Source organism: Arvicola amphibius, chromosome 7 (genome assembly GCF_903992535.2).
Source record: "Arvicola amphibius chromosome 7, mArvAmp1.2, whole genome shotgun sequence".
Classification (NCBI taxonomy): domain Eukaryota; kingdom Metazoa; phylum Chordata; class Mammalia; order Rodentia; family Cricetidae; genus Arvicola; species Arvicola amphibius.
In genome coordinates this window covers 100,384,937-100,404,218 of record NC_052053.1, presented here as the reverse complement: position 1 = coordinate 100,404,218, position 19,282 = coordinate 100,384,937, and the positions used below count along the sequence as shown (strand labels likewise).

At 35.8% G+C, this 19,282-nt stretch overlaps 1 protein-coding gene across 1 annotated transcript in view; it reads left to right on the top strand.

Moving 5' to 3' along the window:
- Gphn (gephyrin) overlaps positions 1-19,282 on the top strand; it is a 355,924-nt gene that overhangs the window by 71,542 nt on the left and 265,100 nt on the right. Inside the window, 1 exon segment of the mRNA XM_038336955.1 lies at positions 16,404-16,461. Coding sequence (XP_038192883.1) covers positions 16,404-16,461 — 58 coding nt within the window.

Below are 19,282 nucleotides of genomic sequence, written 5' to 3'. Positions count from 1 at the left end.
AAGTATCTGATTCATCTTTGCAATAGTAAATACTCTAATTATTCATGTATCTTCATGCAAACTTTGTTATTAATATGTATGCTTTCTAGCATTATATGTCTACTAAATAAAATGGGGTAGAGTGATATGTCAATAGACAAAAAAGTTAATGTGCCAGCGTTTATTTTGAAGAAATGAAAGGCTATCAAACATAAACTAATGAAGAAAACAGTTTAAATTACCATAAATATTTTAAGAAATTAATTTTAGAGCTTTATGTTCTGTGTTACTAAATGCTTTTAAACTAAACTGTATAAATAGTGCTTATTCATATGTATTAGGTAAAGCACTCTTCCATTCATTGTAACCTCCTTAAGAGAAATATTTACTGATTAATTTTGACCACTCTCCATATTTTCTTATCTATATTGGGTGTTCAGTAGCAATATATTTAGTAAATGTTTTGCATTTAGACAGCTGGTATTTTTGATAGAATTAATATTTTCCTTCCCCAAGTTTAAGAGCTATTTTCAGGTAATAAGAGAACTAATATTTATATAAATACAATAAAATATATGATTTCATAAGTGCCAAGTTTTACTGATTTATTGTTTTGTTTTGTTTGTTTTTTGAGACAGGGTTTCTTTGTGGTTTTGGAGCCTGTCCTGGAACTAACTCTTGTAGACCAGGCTGGTCTCGAACTCACAGAGATCCACCTGCCTCTGCTCCCAAGTGCTGGAATTAAAGGCATGTGCTACCACCACCCGGCGTTTTACTGATTTAAAATGTTTTTTTTTCTTTATTTATCATGTTACTGATTTTTATTCATTTGCTTATTTACTCTTGCTGTTTGGTATTTGTCAACTTGATACAAACCTAGTCATATCTGAGAAGAGAAAAAAATTTAAATTATTGTTAAAGTTATTTGTTTTACATCCTGACTGCAGTTTTCCCTCCCTCCTCTCCTCACATTCCCTTCTCCTGAGCCCCCAATCTACTACTCCCCCCATTATATTCAGAAAAGGACAGGCCTTCCATGGGTATCAACAAAACATGATATGTCAAGTTGAAATAAGACTGAGCACCTCTCCTTGTATTAAGGCAGGAAGAGGGAATCTTAATTGAGGAAATGCCGACTGGCTTTTAGGTATGTCTGCTAGGCATTTTCTTGGCTAATAATTGTTGTAGGAAGACCCAAATCTTTGGAATTGGTCGACCTGGATGGTATAAGAAAGCAGACTGAGCAAGCCAGGAGGATCAAGCCTACCTTGAGTTTCTGCCTGACTCCCCTCAGTGATGGAGTGTGATCTCAAGAGTTGTAAGATGAAGTAAACCTTTTCTTCCTTAAGTTGTTTTGGAAATGGTGTTTCATCATGGCAATAGATTCCTGAACCTAAGACATTTACTAAAGATCTTGAGCACTTAGTGATCAAATAATAACATGATTCCTCAGCTCTTATAGCCTAGGTACTAAGGGGAAAAGCCCATATTTATCAAGTAATACTGTTAATTTCTATATAATTATAGACTTAAGATAAATATATTAAAATTAACTTTCATTAATATTGAAAGCAATTCTCATTAGAGAACCGTCTCAATAGACATATTTAAAACATTTATATATCAAAAATAGTATAGCGACATCATTGTAAGCAATGAGTATACTTTTTAAAAATATGTAAAAGTGTGTATTAAATTATTTTCACGTAGACAGTTTTAGTTTTCAGTTTTTATTGTCTATAGCAGTAATTTTTTCAGTCTTAGTCATTTTCTAAATCTATTTTTCCATAGCTTATTCAATTTAAAAAATGGAATCACAATATTCTCAAAAATTCAAACCTACAAAATATTTTTAATTTTCTTGGTCCTTTTCCTTTACTATCTTCATAACTACTCAATTTCAAAATTACCAAGTCATATCAGTTGCATCTCCAAAATTATATTGAGCTTATCTACATTATGTCATTGCTACCACCTTGGTTCAAATGACCATTGCCTCTAGCATAAACTATTAAAACTTCTAAATATTTCTTTCTGCTCTTATCATCTGCTAATCTATTCTCCATAGATAATTAACAGAAAATCAAACCAAGACATTTCTTTCTTGAAGTCATTTAGTGACTTTCTAATCTATTAAAGATAGACTAGTTAGACTATGGTTTGTGACCTTCTCTGCCATCTTATTACCATTTTTCTTTCTATTTAAAGAAGCTACATTGTCTTTCTTTTTAGTATTGAATAACAAACAAACCCCTATTCTACCTTTTTATTATTATTTATTCATTCACTTTTGTCTCCCTTTCCTTGAATGTTTTTCTCTCAACCTTTCATATAACTGAGTTCATGGATCTCTATCCACCTATTCCTATTCCAGTAGGTCTTCTGTGATTAAGCTTTGTGTATAATGACCTTTATAACTGTGCTGTTGGCTTTAATTATAGTATTATTCATTGTCATTTAATTTTTAGTCTTCCTAAGTTTTTTAAAAGTTCAGTATTAGTTTTAGATAATAAAACATTTGATTCTTGCATACTATTAAATTTATGTTTGACATGAAACCTCCTAAGAGCAGTCAGTGTTTCCTGCCCTGTGGGAAGTCCAAGGTCCTCCCCCCTCCATCCAGGTCTAGGAAGGTGAACATCCAAACAGACTAGGCTCTCACAAGGCTAGTCCATGCAGTAGGATCAAAACTCAGTACCATTGTCCTTGGTTTCTCAGTCAGCCCTCATTGTCAGGCACATTCAGAGAGTCCAGTTTGATCACATGCTCCATCAGTCCCAGTCCAGGTGGCCTTGGTGAGCTCCCATTAGATAAGTCCCACTGTCTCAGTGGGTAGACGCACCCCTCGCGGTCCTGACTTCCTTGCTCATGTTCTTCCTCCTTCTACTCTTCATTTGAACCTTGGTAGCTCAGTACAGTGCTCCAATGTGGGTCTCTGTCTCTATCTCCATCCATCGCTGGATGAAGGTTCTATGGTGATATGCAAGATATTCATCAGTATGGCTTTAGGATAAGGCCAGTTCAGGCACCCTCTCCTCTGCTGCCCACAGAACTTGTTGGGGAAATCCCCCTTGGACACCTGGGGCACCCTCTAGAGCCAAGACTCTAGCAAACCCTAAAATGACTCCCTTGGTTAGGATGACTTCTTCCCTGCTCCCATATCCACCCTTCCTCCATCTCAATTATCCCATTCCCCTAAGCTCTCCCCAATCCTCCCCCTCTCCCTTCTCCCTTCTCCCTTCTCTCTCCCCATCTCCCCTTTCCCCCAGTCCACTCCCATCCCCCTGCTCCCAACTTTTGCCCGACGATCTTGTCAACTTCCAATATCCAGGAGGATAACTATGTTTTCTTTGAGTTCACATTCTTATTTAGCTTCTCTAGGATCACGAACTATATGCTCAATGTACTTTGTTTATGGCTAGAATCCACGTGTGAGTGAGTACATACCATATTACTCTTTTTGGGTCTGGGTTATCTCACTCAGTAAAGTGTTTTCTATTTCCATCCATTTGCATGCAAAATTCAAGATGTTACTGTTTTTTACCGCTGAGTAGAACTCTAAAGTATCTATGTGCCACACCTTCTTTATCCATTCTTCCATTGAGAGGCATCTAGGTTGTTTCCAGGTTCTGGGTATTACAAATAGTGCTGCTATGAACAAAGTTGAACAAATGCTTTTGTAGTATGATTGGGTATCTCTTGGGTATATTCCCAAGAGTAGTATTGCTGGATCCTGATGTAGGTTGACTCCCAGTTTCCTGAGAAACCGCCACACTGATTTCCAAAGTGGTTGCATAAGTTTGCATTCCCACCAGCAATGGATGAGTGTTCCCCTTACTCCACATCCTCTCCAGCATAGGCTATCATTGGTGTTTTTGATTTTAGCCCTTCTGACAGGTATAAGATGGTATCTCAAAGTTGTTTCGATTTGCATTTCCCTGATAGCTAAGGAAGTTGAACATGTCCTTAAGTATCTTTTGACCATTTGAACTTCTTCTGTTGAGAATTTTCTGTTCAGTTCCGTACCCCATTTTTTAACTGGGTTATTTAGAATTTTAATGTCTAGTTTCTTGTGTTCTTTATATATTTTGGAGATCAAACCTTTGTCTGATACAAGGTTGTTAAAGATCTTCTCCCATTTAGTAGGATGCCTTTTTGTCTTAATTACAGTGTCCTTTGCTTTACAGAAGCTTCTCAGTTTCAGAAGGTCCCATTTACTCAATGTTGCTCTTATTGTCTGTGCTACTGAGGTCCTTGGGCAGCAGAGGAGAGGATGCCTGAGCTGTCCTTGCCCCATTATCACACCGATGATTATCTTGAATATCACCATAGATACAGAGACTTTCATCAGAGCAATGGACTGAGCTCCCAAGGTCCAGTTGAAGAGCAGAAGGAGATAGAAGATGAGCAAGGAAGTCAGGACCACAAGGGGTTGGTCCACCCACTGAGGCAGTGTGTTACTTGGCCCATTTCCTGGTGATTCCAGATTCTGTCAAATGTCGACAGTAATTATCAAAGACGTCTTCTGCGGGATTGGCTCTTATTTCCCTACAGTGGAGTTAGAACTCTTTGGCTGTTCATATACTTCTAAGTGACTATTGGTGTTCTAGGAAAACATTTTAAATGGTGAAATTTTCCTAAAACATAAGTCTTATTATTGTAAGACAGTAACAAATTATGAGTCAGTAGTGGTGATAGGAATATAATCATTAGCTTTTTAAAATTCATCCTTTAATATTATCCCAAATGTAACCCAAAATTCAAATTAGAAAGTAAAGCACTGTTAATTTAAATATATCCTTTTCTGTAATGTGTTAAACTAAAACAGACTTGTTCCTAAAATAGTTACATAAAAGCAGTTTGTTGTCACAGAAGACTCTTTCCCTATAAAGTAAGTCTACTATAAAGGATATAGTCTTTATTTAAAATGTTAAGCTACAAATATTTATCCTTCTGAGCCATCTGCTCAGTTAACTAACCATAAAAATTCTAGGCTGAAATCTGAAAAATGGAAATACTTGAAAATCTTAGCAAAGCTGACTCTTTTTTAAAAAACAGCATGTGTCTTCCTTTGAGCAAAATTAGAATGATACAGATTCTTATTTGTGAAATATTATATTAGGTTCATTTAAAAACAAGAGTTTTAAACCCTCTGAGATAAAATACTTCATTTGAATAAAATGAGTTCATTTAGAGGCCTAATTACTACTCTAAGTGAGAATAAAGAAAACTGTTTACTTAGTGTTTGTTGGTAAAATAAAATGTATGTCAATTCTTTAGACTTTCAAGAGATCCTTTTGCCAAAATGTATTAATCATTTAAAATTACTGTCTCAAATATCATTGCCAGGTATGGTGTCTCTACAAGTTCTCAGATTGAATACCATGAACTCCAGTCTCTTCCCTTTTTATATTCCTTTCTTTGTCCAACTATATTCCTTCTTGTCTCCTGTACAGACATACAGACCTCTATGTTTAACTATTGGCTAGCTCCACCCTCTGATCTTCAGGCAAGCTTTATTTGTTACAGCACAGAGAAAATGTCACCACAAAGAAGTTTATTCAACAATGTGTACATAGTTCTGAAACATTATCTGAAACCTATAGACCTTTTAAAAATGATGCCTTCATATTACTATATTTTAGGGTTTTAAAATAATGTTTATTAAAAATTTTGGGATTATAAAAATATATTTTGATTATTTATCCTTCACCAACTCCCCCAAGATTCTCTTCACCTCTATACTCACCCAAATCTGTGTCCTTTCACTGTCTGTCTGAGATTACAGGATATTTTGCTGGGTTGGTAGTTAGATTCTCCTCTGGTGGTGTGCAGAGTACCTTCCCATACCAGGAACACTAGTCAGTAGTGGACAAGGCTTTAGTTAGGCACCTTTTTGACTCTATTTGTGCAATGAGATAAGTAAGAATTATCTTCATCATAGGTTCTTAATATCAATTTGTGGAGAAGAGGCAATAGACTTAACAGTAGCTTGAGATTTCGAGGGCCTTTACCTTTGGCCAAACTCAACTATATGTAACCCATTACTAGCGCTAGAGGGTTCAATTGGTGGCAGTTTGGGGCATTATTTCCCATATTATTTGGTGACTCCATTTTTTCTCTCGTGTAAAAATTTAAAAAGCTTCTATAGTAGTAGGTTTCCATATGATTCTTCAACGGCTGTTAAGTTAGTTTTCATTCCCTGTATTGCCTCCCTTTCCCATCCATCTTCTTCCTTTAATTCTACCATGCCGTCTGCCACATGACTTTGCATAAAAGTACATTTCTGTTTTCCTTGGAAATTATCCCCTCCTGCCCAGTTCCTTACTCTGTACCTAACTTCTATAGTTATATTGGTTGCAGTACTCCTATCTAAAGCTTAATATCTAACACAAGTAAGAGAAAACATCAACTATTTGTCTTTTATGGTCTTAGCTATCTAACTCAGAATGATTTTTTTAGCTTCATCTATTTATCTGAAAATTTCTTAATTTTATATTTAGAAAATGAATAGTATTCCATTGTGTAAATGAACACATTTTTATCCTGTTTGTTTTGAGGCCAAAGTGAAAGATACTGTATTTCTGGATTCTTGTTTGGTACAGACTTGGAGTTAAAAGAGGGGCATTCGCAAGCTGCTTTCTATATGGCTGGGGGTGAGAATGGAAATGTAATGAGGGTAGGAAGCATAGTGCGAATCTTTATCAACCTTTTTGGTCACTGGCAGTTGCAGGGAGATCTTGTTTCTAAGTATTGGAAGGTAGCACAATGGAATAGGTAGGGCTAGAAGGGAGGGCCAAGAGGACCCATAGAAAGTAGCAAAGGTGAATTAGCACTAAGGTTCACATCTAATGAAGGTAGGTGTGCATTTTAGTTTTTAAAGCATTTTTCGTATTTAACTGTAATTATAATTTTTAAAAGTAATTTTAAGTTACCATCAAAAATATTGTACTTTATAATAATATATATGCCATGCTTTGTTCTTATTCATCCTCCCTCTTCAGATTAAATGGTTTCAAGTTGCAAATTAACAGGCACTATCACTTCTTTGTGCCCACAAGCCATAACTGAAAGAGAAAATTTCTCATTCTTTGAGTGTCCTTATGTTCTTACTGCATTATCTTAAAAAGTATACTATATATTCAGATCAAATGAGTTAACAGCAGATGAATGGCCCATCTTTCCTTGTGGAGTTTCAGAAACTTATGCTCCTAAGTATTATCTCCTCATTTTCACTGTCTTTTTTTCTTTTTCTTTTTGTCTTAGGCTACTAAACTGCTTCTTAATTTCTTTCCATTCTGAACCTTTAATTCTTTCTAAAGGGAATATGTCAGATTATGGATGTTATTTTTGTTATATCCTTACCAAGTACTAACCTAAATTTGGTTTGATCTGTTTGAAAACAAGCTAGTGCAAGTTTATGTTCTTCTCCAAAGTGACCTTAAGATAAAAGGAGAGACAGTAGATCTAAGATCATACAAATGTTGGTACCTTAACACAGTTGGTACCAGGTATCAGCAGCATCAGTTGGTTCCACACAATTTGCATAAAAGGAAACTATTCATTTATAATTTAGTATAAAACTATTAGTCTGTTAATCCTGAAATTCACCAGAAATTTCTACCATTTTGACCAAATTTAAACAAGCTTTTATTAAAATTTTAAATATTGAACAAGATGGAACTTGATCAGGACCACCACCTAGAAACATTCCATTTCAGTTGTGTGGCCTCCAAACACATGGTTGGGCTTATTTGGACAAAACCCTTAGGCCACCATACTTTCCCATGAGCTTTGTTGTTATTTTCTGAGAACTATACTTACCAGAATCACAGTTCGTTGCTTGGTCCTTGAGTGGATGTTATTTTTTCAAGAACTACAACTCCCAGATTCCCAGGAAACTACCTGGTATTTTGGGCTTACAGATTAACGTTGGTCAGTCTAACATATCCAGCCTAGTATAAGTTTTTTTCAATCAGTGCATAAATATAAGGCATCAACAGTACTACTTTTAAAATGGTTGGCAGACAAGACAAACCTCTATGGGTTGTGCAGGCCTTAGAAGAGCTGGTACAGGAACAAATACATGCTAAGCATATTGAAGAATCAAACGGCCTTTGGAATTCTTCTGTAGTTTGTTGTTTAAAAGAAATCTGAGAGAGAGAATATCCAAATTAACAAAATCAGAAATGAAAAGGAGGACATAACAACAGACACGAGGAAATAGAGAGAATCATCAGGTCATATTTCGAAAACCTGTACTCCACAAAATTGGAAAACTTAAAGGAAATGGACAACTTTCTGGATAAATATCGCTTACCAAAATTAAATCAAGACCAGATAAGCAAATTGAACAGACCTATAACTACTGACAAAATAGAGATAGTCATCAAAAGTCTCCCAACCAAAAATAGCCCAGGACCAGATGGTTTCAGCTCAGAATTCTACAAGACTTTCAAAGAACTAATACCAATACTCCTCAAATTATTCAACACAATAGAAACAGAAGGAATATTGTCAAACTCTTTTTTATGAGCCTACAATTACACTGATATCTAAACCACAGAAGACATTAATTACTAAGAAATAGAATTTCAGACCAATCTTACTCATGAACATTGATGTAAAAATACAAAATAAAATACTGGCAAATCAAATCCAAGAACACACCAGAACCATCATCCACGATGATCAAGTCGGCTTCACCCCAGAGATGCAGGGGTGGTTCAGCATATGAAAATCTATCAATATAATCCATAATATATACAAACTGAAAAATTAAAACCATATGATCATCTCATTAGATGCCGAAAAAATTTTTTGACAAAATACAACATCCCTTCATGATAAAGGTCTTGGAGAGTGCAAGGATACAAGGAACATACCTAAACATAATTAAGGCAATATACAGCAAGCCAACATCCAACATCAAACTAACTGAAGTGAAACTCCCAGCTCTTAACAGGGAATGTTAGATAGCCCCACCCTGTGCCAATATATTGTATGTCAGTCATTGGAAATGATATGGTAGCAATTTCTTGAATCTATGGTTTACCATTACATTAATTATATTTTACTATCTAGTTCAAAAGTAGATATTTTAGAAAGAATGTTTGAAGAAGTAAAGAAAATTTTGACTTGTTTCTCCTGAAAAAATACAAAGAGGCGATTCTTTTAATTATTTAGACAATAAAATAGGTATAAAAAATTATTCCCTGCAAATTAGGAGAGATCGATTGCAGACTCTTAATGACTTTTCAAGATTACTAGGAGACATTTCTTTTCTACTGCTCTCTATTGGGATAAATTCTGATGAACTGAGTAATTTGATCATCAAAATCTTAGATGGTGACAAACACTTAAATAGTCCTAGGAAATTAGCAGCTGAAGCTGAGAGACGATTGGCTTTGGTGGAAGACAAATTACAAAAGGCACATGTGGATTATGTGGATCTGAAGTTTAACTGCACTTCTGCTATTTTCCTTCCAAATGGTCCCCTACAGGAGTTTTGATGCAGAGAAAAGATATTATCTTAGAATGAATCTTTTTCCCACATAAACCTATAAAGAATTTTTTTTAAATGTATATGGAAAAGGTCTCTGAGTTAATTCTAAAAGGAAAACTGAGACTTTGTTAACTATCTGAAATAGATTTAGCAGTGATTGTAGTACTGTTCATTAAAAAAATGAAATTGACAAATTATGGTCAGAAAGTAAACCCTGGCAAAGAGCTTGTTGTAATTTTTTGGGAGAGATTAACAACAGATAATAGTTTCCATCCCCCTAATATCAGACTCTGTGTTTTATTTATTAAGACAAATTAGAATTCATACTACAAATGTGACTGATTTTTTTTTTTGTCTTTGTCTGAAGAATCTTCCTGAGGCTAAAGTGAAGGGATTTGGATTAATTCTGCTGATAGAGGAAATCTCTAAACAGCCTAGTATAGATTCTGTCGTGTAGTTACTCATGTGCATGTTTACAAAGATTTATAATGAAATGGAGCAAGCCATCAAGGATAAATACAAAATGTACAATTGGAGTAGAAAAGATTCACCAAGAAGTGTAATGGAACTAAGTCCTGTGTTCAGTCTTTTTACTAAACTGATTACAAAATGGAATAAAGGGTGCCCTCAGGGCAAGATCTCACCCAGCTAAGTTTCCAGCTTATGAAAAGAAAGTAAAGAAAAGCTTAAAGCCAGGTGTGGTGGTTCATTCCTTTAATTCCAGCACTGAAGAGGTAGAGGCAGACAGATCTCTGAGTTTGAAGGCAGCCTGTTGTACAGATCCAGTTTCAGGATAGTATAGGCAATGAAGGAAACCTTTGAGAAGAGAAAGTTGGTGAAGATGTAATTAAATGAGGGATCATGATCCAGCCCCAGTAAGCAGAAGAACCAGGCATCTTCAGGCACTTTGTTCTTGACCTAAGGATAGAAGAAAGGGGTTATGTAATTTGCCTCCTTGACTAAGAAAAGCTGCTGAATCCAGACATGTGTCAGGGGTGTCCATGAATGGAGGCCTAGAGAGGCCATTGGGTTAAACTGAAGTTGGAGCCTGGATTGCCTTGGAGGCCTCAAAATGTTGGAGATGCCAAAGCTGTGGGGTACCTGCCAATGAAAGATGCTATCAGGGAATGGAACCAGCCTGAGAGAAATATATTGCTGTAGGAATTCCTACTGCCAGTAGCCTTTAAGTTACCTGCCCTCTTAGGCGTGGCCTCTTAAACTATTTATGCCAGTATAAAGGACGTGTTCGGCCTCTTTTCCAGCTGCAGGATTCGGTTGCTGTTTTCTGTTCCAGCAGAGATTTCTGATTTGTGAGTCTTTCCCTAAATAAATAACCCTCTATTATTCTCAATTCTGAGCTAGTGTGTGGTTTCTTTTAAGTATCCTTCTTCAGTATGTTGTAGTCAACAAGGCTGAAAGGAGATCCAAAAGCATTTTGACGTCAGACATGGAGTTGCAGAGTTTGGAGTTTGTCCAGCTGGTTTTCAATCTTGTTTTAGTTCAGTATTTCCTTACTATTCTACTTTCCCTATGGTCGGAACAGTAATGTTGATACTGTGGTGTGATATGTACGAAGTGATCTACTTTTTGACTAATTTTACAAGGGATTTAGTTAAGAGACTGCATGAATCTCAGAAGATACCTTGAACTTTGGACTTTTTAACATTGTTGAAACTGTTGTAGAGTATGGGGTGTTGTTGGAGGCAACTCGTTTGTTCTCTGGCTGCTCAGACCTGAAATAAACACACAGAAACTATATTATTTGCAAGACTGTTTGTTCAATAGCTTAAGCATCTTTCTAGCTAGCTCTTATATCTTAAATTAATCCATTTCTATTAATCTGTGTATTACCATGTGGCCGTGACTTACCAAAGTTCTGGCATCTGTCTCTTCCAGTGGCTACATGGTTTCTTATTGACTCCACCTTCTTTCTCCCAGCATTCAGTTTAGTTTTCCCACCTAGGTCTATTCTCCTTAGCCACTGGCCTAAACAACTTTATTCATTAACCAATAAAAACAACACATATATAGAAGGACTTCCCACACCAATGGGGACTTTTAAAGTTGGACTATATGCATTTTGCATTATAATTTGCTTCTAAATTTATGGGGACCAGGGAGTAGAATGTGGTAGTTCAAATGTAATTGGCCCCCTCAAGTTCTTAGGGAGTGAAACTTTTAGGAGGTGAGGCCTAGTAAACTAAATGTGGCCTTTTTGGAGAAAGCATGTAGGGGTGGGCTTTAAGGTTTCCTATGCTCAAGCTACACCTAGTTTAGATCACTTCCTGTTACCTGTAGGATCAAGATGTACCTCTCTACCATCCCTCCAGTACTATGTCTGTCTGCATATTGCTATGTCCTTCCATGATTATAAACCACCTTAATTAAATGTTTTTCTTCATAAGAGTTGTCTAAGACACTGGGTTTGTACCCAAAGGAATTAAAGTCAAGGTGTGGTGGACTTGACACCTTTGTTGCTGCACTATTCACAGTAGTTAAGTCTTGGAACCTGCATGGATGCAATTCAGTAGGTAAATGAATAGAAAATGTGCAAATACTGGAGTATTATTTATCCATAACAACAGATTATGTCATTTGAAAGAAAGTGGGTTAAACTTTCATGTTTAAAGAAACAAGCCAGATTTAAAAAAACAACAAGAATTGTATGTTTTCTGCCATGCAGAATGTAGATATAAAGCAATAAGGCATGAAAATAGAAGGGATAGTCTTTGCAAGTAGGAAGTAAACCCAGGGCATGGGGGAACAGTAGGTAGTAGGTTTGCTAAATATAATAAATTAAATGTGTGACAGTTTCATAATGAAGCCCATTATTTTATATATGTATGTTAATATATGACAGTTTCATGAAATCCATTTTATATGGAGTTAATGCTCCAATTATAACATTGTGAAAACTTTGCACTTTTTAGAATAGCTTCTGAGGATTAAATGATAAAATGAACTTAAATTCTGATATAATGCTTTATACATACTAAATGAATATACAAGTTGAGCACTGTAATCTGAACTCCTGAAACATGATACGCTATAAAATCTGAAACATTTTGAACATCAGCATGATGCCTTAAGTGAAAATTCTATATGACTGCTTACAGGCACACTAAAGATATGTTAAAAAAAATCACTAAAGGCTGTGTGTATAAAACACAGTACCAATAAGGTGACTTAGGTAAAGGTATCTGCCAACCAAGCCTTACAACCCAAGTTTCACCTTGGAACCTATGTAGTGACAGGATAAAACTGACACTAGCAAGTTGTCCTCTGACCTCTATATGTCTTTTGGTCCATAGTGACACACACATCCATAAATAAGTAAATAAGTGTACTTTTAATATCAATGATTGTTTTGATTATAGTTGGGTCTCATCTCTAAGTTATGTATATCAAATATTACAAAATAATAAAATAGGAGATCTGAAATTCTTTTAGTCCTGTGTACTCCAGATAAGGGAGACTTCTATACTACTTATAGTATTGAAGCTATTATTATTAGTGTGATTGCCAATGCATAATACTTTTTATATACTTATTTCAGAGTTTATTCTTTCTTCATCAGTAAGATGGAAACTTTTTGTAATAAAATTTGGATTAAGTCATTTTGTGAACTAGGGCCTGGTAAAGAAACTGACATTGATAACATGTTAAAACTATGAGTGTTTAATGATGCTCTGAATATGGGAATGCCATTTCCAGAAATTAGTTCAGAGGTCAAAAGCACTACTTCTGGCTGTATTCAGGAAATGGGGGGGGGGGAAGGATAGTTTGAAATAAGTTTATTCTTAAATTCACCACACCAAATAAGTTGTTTATTACTTAGTTGTTTCCTTGGGTTTTCTGAATTACTTCTTTTTACTGAATATTCTCCTTCAGCATTTATACTTTATTTCCATTCTCTGTTCCTTTTTTTGTTTGTTTTTGGGTTTTTTGTTTTGTTTTGTTTCTGTTTTTGTTGTTTGTTTTGGAGGTAAGGTTTCTCTAACAGCCCCACCTGTCCTGGAACTTACTCTGTATGCCTGACTGTATCAGCCATGTCATCTGGTTTGCCTCACCTCCTTCATGGTCAAAACCATTCTCCTTGGTTTGAAGTTATATAAATGCTTATCTGGAAAGTTAACTTTCTTTGTCTTCCTAGCAGCAGATAGAGGTATCTAAGGTACTTCTTAACAGTAATCACGAGCAAAAAATTCTTCCTATAAATATGATTTAGGTTGATCATAGCAATGAAACTTTGTATTTTTCTTCCCTTATCAACCAATTTCACCAGAGCATCTTTGAATCCTTTTTATAAAAATTGGAATTTTTTGTATTCTATCCCATTTATGTAATAATTGTTGCATGTGTTAATTTTAATTAACTGCTTTAACTATGAAGAATTGTTAAAAGGGAACAAGAACTGTAAAAATCTTTGTGCACCCTTCCCATGTGTTGTTTCTCAGTCTTCTCATGTTTACTTTCATACCAAGCTTTTCACTTACTTCCACTACTCAGTTTACCACAGCCTTAAGCTCATTTGGACTTTCAGCAAGTAGTGCAAGTAGTAGTACTTGCAGCAAGTAGTGATTTGCCAGAGAAACGCAAGTTATTGATTTGTACACCACCTATCTGTATGCCTATCTTCTCATCCTCCAGGGCTGTTGCTGTATAAATTCCAGTAATATATTAAAGTAGTGGTAAGAGCATGCATCTTGCAACATTCCTACTATTGTCTTAAACTGATAACTTATTTCTCCGCACACTTTGACTGGTACAAAGGTATTTTTTTTCTTCTTTTGGTTTTTCAAGACATTGTCTCTCTTTAGCTTTGGGACCTGTCCTGGAACTAGCTTTTGCAGACCTGGCTGGCCTCAAACTCACAGAGATCCACCTGCCTCTGCCTCCCCAGTGCTGGATTAAAGGCGAGCGCCACCACTGCCCAGCTGCACCACCACTGCCTAATGCAAAGCTATCTTTATAGGCATTTTCTAGTATTCTTATGGTTTTCTCTGGGTAACTGTAGAACCTGTTTCTCAAAGTCCTTTCCTCCAAATGCTATCAAATGCCTTCCTGAAGTTGATGTAACAGACATAAGTAACTTCATTTATCTGGGAGGAAGCCTCAATAAAAGGGAGGGAACTATTTCAGACATCAAGAGGCAGATAGGGATAACAAGGACTGCATTCGAGGCACTAGAAAAGGTTTGCTCAGCAAGAGACATAAGAACAACAACAACAAAATTACAGGTGTATGACTGTTGCAAGGAGGGCCTGCTTGTTCGTCCGGGCCGCCTGGCTATCTTCGCCCTGAAATAGCTGCACAGAAACTGTATTAATTAAATCACTGCTTGTCCCATTAGCTCTAGTTTCTTAATGGCCAATTCTTGTATCTTAATTTAACCCATTTCTATTAATTTGTGTATCGCCACGTGGCAATAGCTTACCCGGTAAATTTCCCAGTATCTGTCTCAGGCAGATCCATAGCATCTTTCTCTAACTCTTTCCTTCTCCCAGCATTCAGTTCTATCTTCTCTGCCTACCTAAGTTTTGCCCTATCAACTAGGCCAAGGCAGTTTCTTTATTCATCAACCAATGAAAGCAACACATGGACAGAAGGGCCGCCTACACCATATGAGACACTTGTCTTCAGCCGCCTTCTTTACAATTCTGAAACCTGGAAAATGAAATGCTCCTCAGGGCAGTGGCTGAATGTGTTTGAGATGGCATGTGTTAGGAGGATTCTAGGCGTTACATGAAGAGATAGGCTACCCAATGATGACATTAAGAAACAGCTTTATCTACAGAAGGAAGTAAACTACAGGATATGGCAGCAGCGCTTGAGATACTTTGGCCATGTTTTGAGAATGAGTGACAGCAGATACCCAAAGAAGATAACACTTCTTGGTAGAGTGCATAGGATAAGGAGAAGAGGAAATCCCTAAAAACTGTGGATAGAGAGCATAAAGGAAGAATGTGAAACCTTGGGTGTGACAATAAAAGAAGCATCTAGGATTGCCCAGGATAGGAACAACTGGAAAACTGCCATAATCAGGCTGCCCATGTATGCTTAAGCATTGCCGTGCATAAATGATGAATGAAATGATGAATGTCTTTAAAACTTTCTTTTGTGAAGTAATTTAACATTAAATATTAGGACGCAAACATTTTGTAACTCATGATTTATTTTCTTTACCTTTTTGATAGTGCTGGACACATTCATCTCTCAGACTCTCTTTTTTTATTGATTTTTGTTTGTTTGTTTGTTTTTCAAGATAGGGTTTCTCTGTAGCTATGGAGCCTGCCCTAGAACTAGCTCTTGTAGACCAAGCTGGCCTTGAACTCACAGCAACCTGCCAGCCTCTGCCTCCCAAGTGCTGGGATTAAAGGCGTGCAACACCACCATCCAGCAACTCTCTGTTTTTTAAAACTTTAAACAAAATCAATATTGGTGCATTAGTTGTGACAATTGCACCACACAAATATAAGATGATAATCATTGGGAAACTAGGAAATAGGCTTAAAGCAGGATGTGTTAACTTCACTTTTTGATCTTTTTTCAGAAACTTTCACAAACTATTCCCAGAAATAAAGTTTATTAATTTATAGAAACAGGTCTGCTTTCAGTTCTTGATGTATGTTGTGACAGAATCCAGTAATAAATGTGACAGCTTCAACATTATTAAAACCATAAATAATGGAAGTTTAATTCAGAACAAAAATCCAATGTAATCTTTTCTCTTTGGTTAGTCATTTTTTGTCTGTCTCTTCTAAACTAATAAATGGGACAGTGAATCAAAAATGTTTTCCCCCATGGCTATTGAGGTAGGTCTTTGGAGATTTCTGGTGGTACTCTAATACTAATGGTATATATCATTTATATGTTTTACACTGTTGCTAGTTTTAAGAATATTTTCTTCTAATTTCAGGTTGGGTGGAACTATATCTGCATACAAGATAGTACCAGATGAAATAGAAGAAATCAAGGTATAGTATGAAATTTTCACACCTACAGAGCCTTTAGCATTTTATTTAGGAGCCAAGAGGGAAATTGTTTCTTAAATATCATTGAATCTTTTGATATGTGAAGACATTATTGTACTCCTAGTTAATCTACTCAAGTTAAAAATACATGTATATTACAGAATTGCCATAAAATTTTATATCTGATGTTTCCAATACAGTTATGGGAGAAAATCTAAGTATAATATATATGTAAAAAAACTTCCTATGTGTTTTATTGAAAATAGAAGAAAGTATTATGTATAAATATTAATATATATAATGGATTATTTTTTTAATACTCTTCTCCCTGTAAGTCTTTACAAGTCTTGTTGTTGATTTATAAAAATACATACAATGCTTAATTTCATTGAACTTTTCAGTATCAACTTCAATAAACTGAAAATTTTGTAATTTATCCTTTATTTTGCTTATTAATTTTAAGTCATTTAAACTTATTATGTGAGAAACTATTGGTTTCATTATATCACCTCTTCTACTGTATGATCTCTTCAGTAAATATTGCTATACACTTGCTCGCAAATTAGAAAAGGGGCTAGGATGTAGCTCAGTTTGCAGAGTGCTTGCCTAGCATACACAAAGTTCTAGGTTCAATTTTTCGTTGGGTAATTGAGGCAAATCTATAATCCCAGCAGTTGGGAATCAGAGTCAAAAAGATCATAGCAAGTTTGGGGCAAGCCTGGTCAACCCATACGTAATGAGATCTGACTATTTCAAGGGGGGAAAAAGACAAATTTAGCTGAGTATGATGGTTGCACACCTTTAATCCCAGCCCTCTGGAAGCAAAGGTAGGAAGATCTCTGAGTTTGAGGCCATCCTGTTCTTCAAAGTAATTTCCAGGACAGCCAGGACCTTATCACAGAGAAACCCTGTCGAGAAAGAGAGAGAGAGAGAGAGAGAGAGAGAGAGAGAGAGAGAGAGAGAGAGAGAGAGAGAGAGAGAGAGGAGAGAGAGAGAGAGAGAGAGAGAGAGAGAGAGAGAGAGAGAGAGAGAGAGAGAGAGAAAGAGAAACAAAATAATCTCAAGAGTATCAGGATTCATTGAATAAGTCAGCCTAGAATCAAGCAGAGGGAGGAATCCTATGATTAATATTAGGATTTGTACTCATATAGCAGTTAGTTGAGATCATGTAGTAAATAAAACCAACTTGAAAAGTTTTATTAAGCAATAACATTAAGTGGCTTAAAGACATATCCTAGAGCAGATACGTCCTAGGAGAAATAGATTTGTATTTAACTAATTTACAGAAACGTTAACTTGTCTTGTAAGGGGTTTTAATTTTTGTGAGATTTTTCTTTTATTTTGACCGATTTTAGAATTATGACTTTTATTAGGAGATTCCTTAAAGCATATGTCCAGTAGCTGAATAGAGATTGAGTATTGAGGCATAAAAACATTTTTAAATGTGTTGGTGGAAAAACTTTGAAAACTTTTTGTTGTTTTGGTTTTTTTCTTTCTTTCTTTCTTTCTTTCTTCTTCTTCTTCTTCTTCTTCTTCTTCTTCTTCTTCTTCTTCTTCTTCTTCTTCTTCTTCTTTTTTTCTTCTTCTTCTTCTTCTCCTTCTTCTCCTCCTCCTCCTCCTCTTCCTCCTCCTCCTTCTCCTCCTCCTCCTCCTCCTCTTCCTTCTTCTTCTTTTTTTTTTTTTAGGGGGAAATGCTTTCTCTGTGTAATAGCCCTGACTGTCCTTGAACTTTCTCTGTATGCCAGGACTGGCCTTGAATTTACAAGTTCCACCTGCCTCTGCCTCCCAGTTACTAGGGTTAAAGGTGTGCATCAAGACTGCCTGACTGAGAGTCAAATAATCTGAAATCATCAAAAGTGTATGATGTAGCTTAACCTTGATATTTATATATGTACCATATATAAATAAATACATATATTTCTGCATATTTTTAGTCTTAGAATAACAATGAAACCTGTCAGATATAATATATTCATAATGTTTGAATACCAAAAATCATTATAAAGTTCATATATTGCTTATGAGTTAATTGTTCCAGACAATACTATAATCAATTTGTCAGTTTTCAAAAGTATTCTTGCAAAAAAAAAAAAAAAACCACTTCTAAAATCAGCAAAAATAAAGTAACCTCAATCCTTCAAAGTCTTCCTTTTAGCCGGAATCTAAAGATTGGTAGAAAATATGGAAAAATAGAAAAACATTAGAAAAATGGAAAGAGAAAAGCAAATAATCAAGTACAACAGGATTTAAGAAATGACATAGCCAGTAAGTCCCTGTTTTGTCTTGCCATGTATTATAATTTTCTGTGTTCTGGACAGGGTGCTAAAGAAGCTTTCAACCTGGACTAATAGACAAAATGCTTGTATGGACTCTCTCACATAAGCCTTTTGTCTAGCTGGAAGAAAAAGATTAGAGTTGCCTAAGGATATCAAAAAACAGTTCAGCACTCTTCACTTGATTCTCACTAAACATCAATGAAAAATGTTATTTAGTTAACCTTTAGGTTAGCAGAGCCAACAGAAATCTGATCTTCCATATTTAACCCTTCATTTCTTCCCACAGTCATCCCATCCAAGATCCATCCAGTAACAGAATGACTGAACAAGGCAGTTCTAGGTGAAGCTATTCATCATTATCATATCTTTTCTTTTTTATGTCAGTGAGGCCAAGTCGTCACTCCTTTGCCCCATCAAGGCTGACAACACTGATATTTTCTCTTCCCATTATGGCCAAAGCATCTGCCCTGATTTAGAATCAACATTGACATAAGATGATATCCACTTTTACCAGGCAAGTCTTTTTGGGTTCAAAAGGGAAAGTGAAC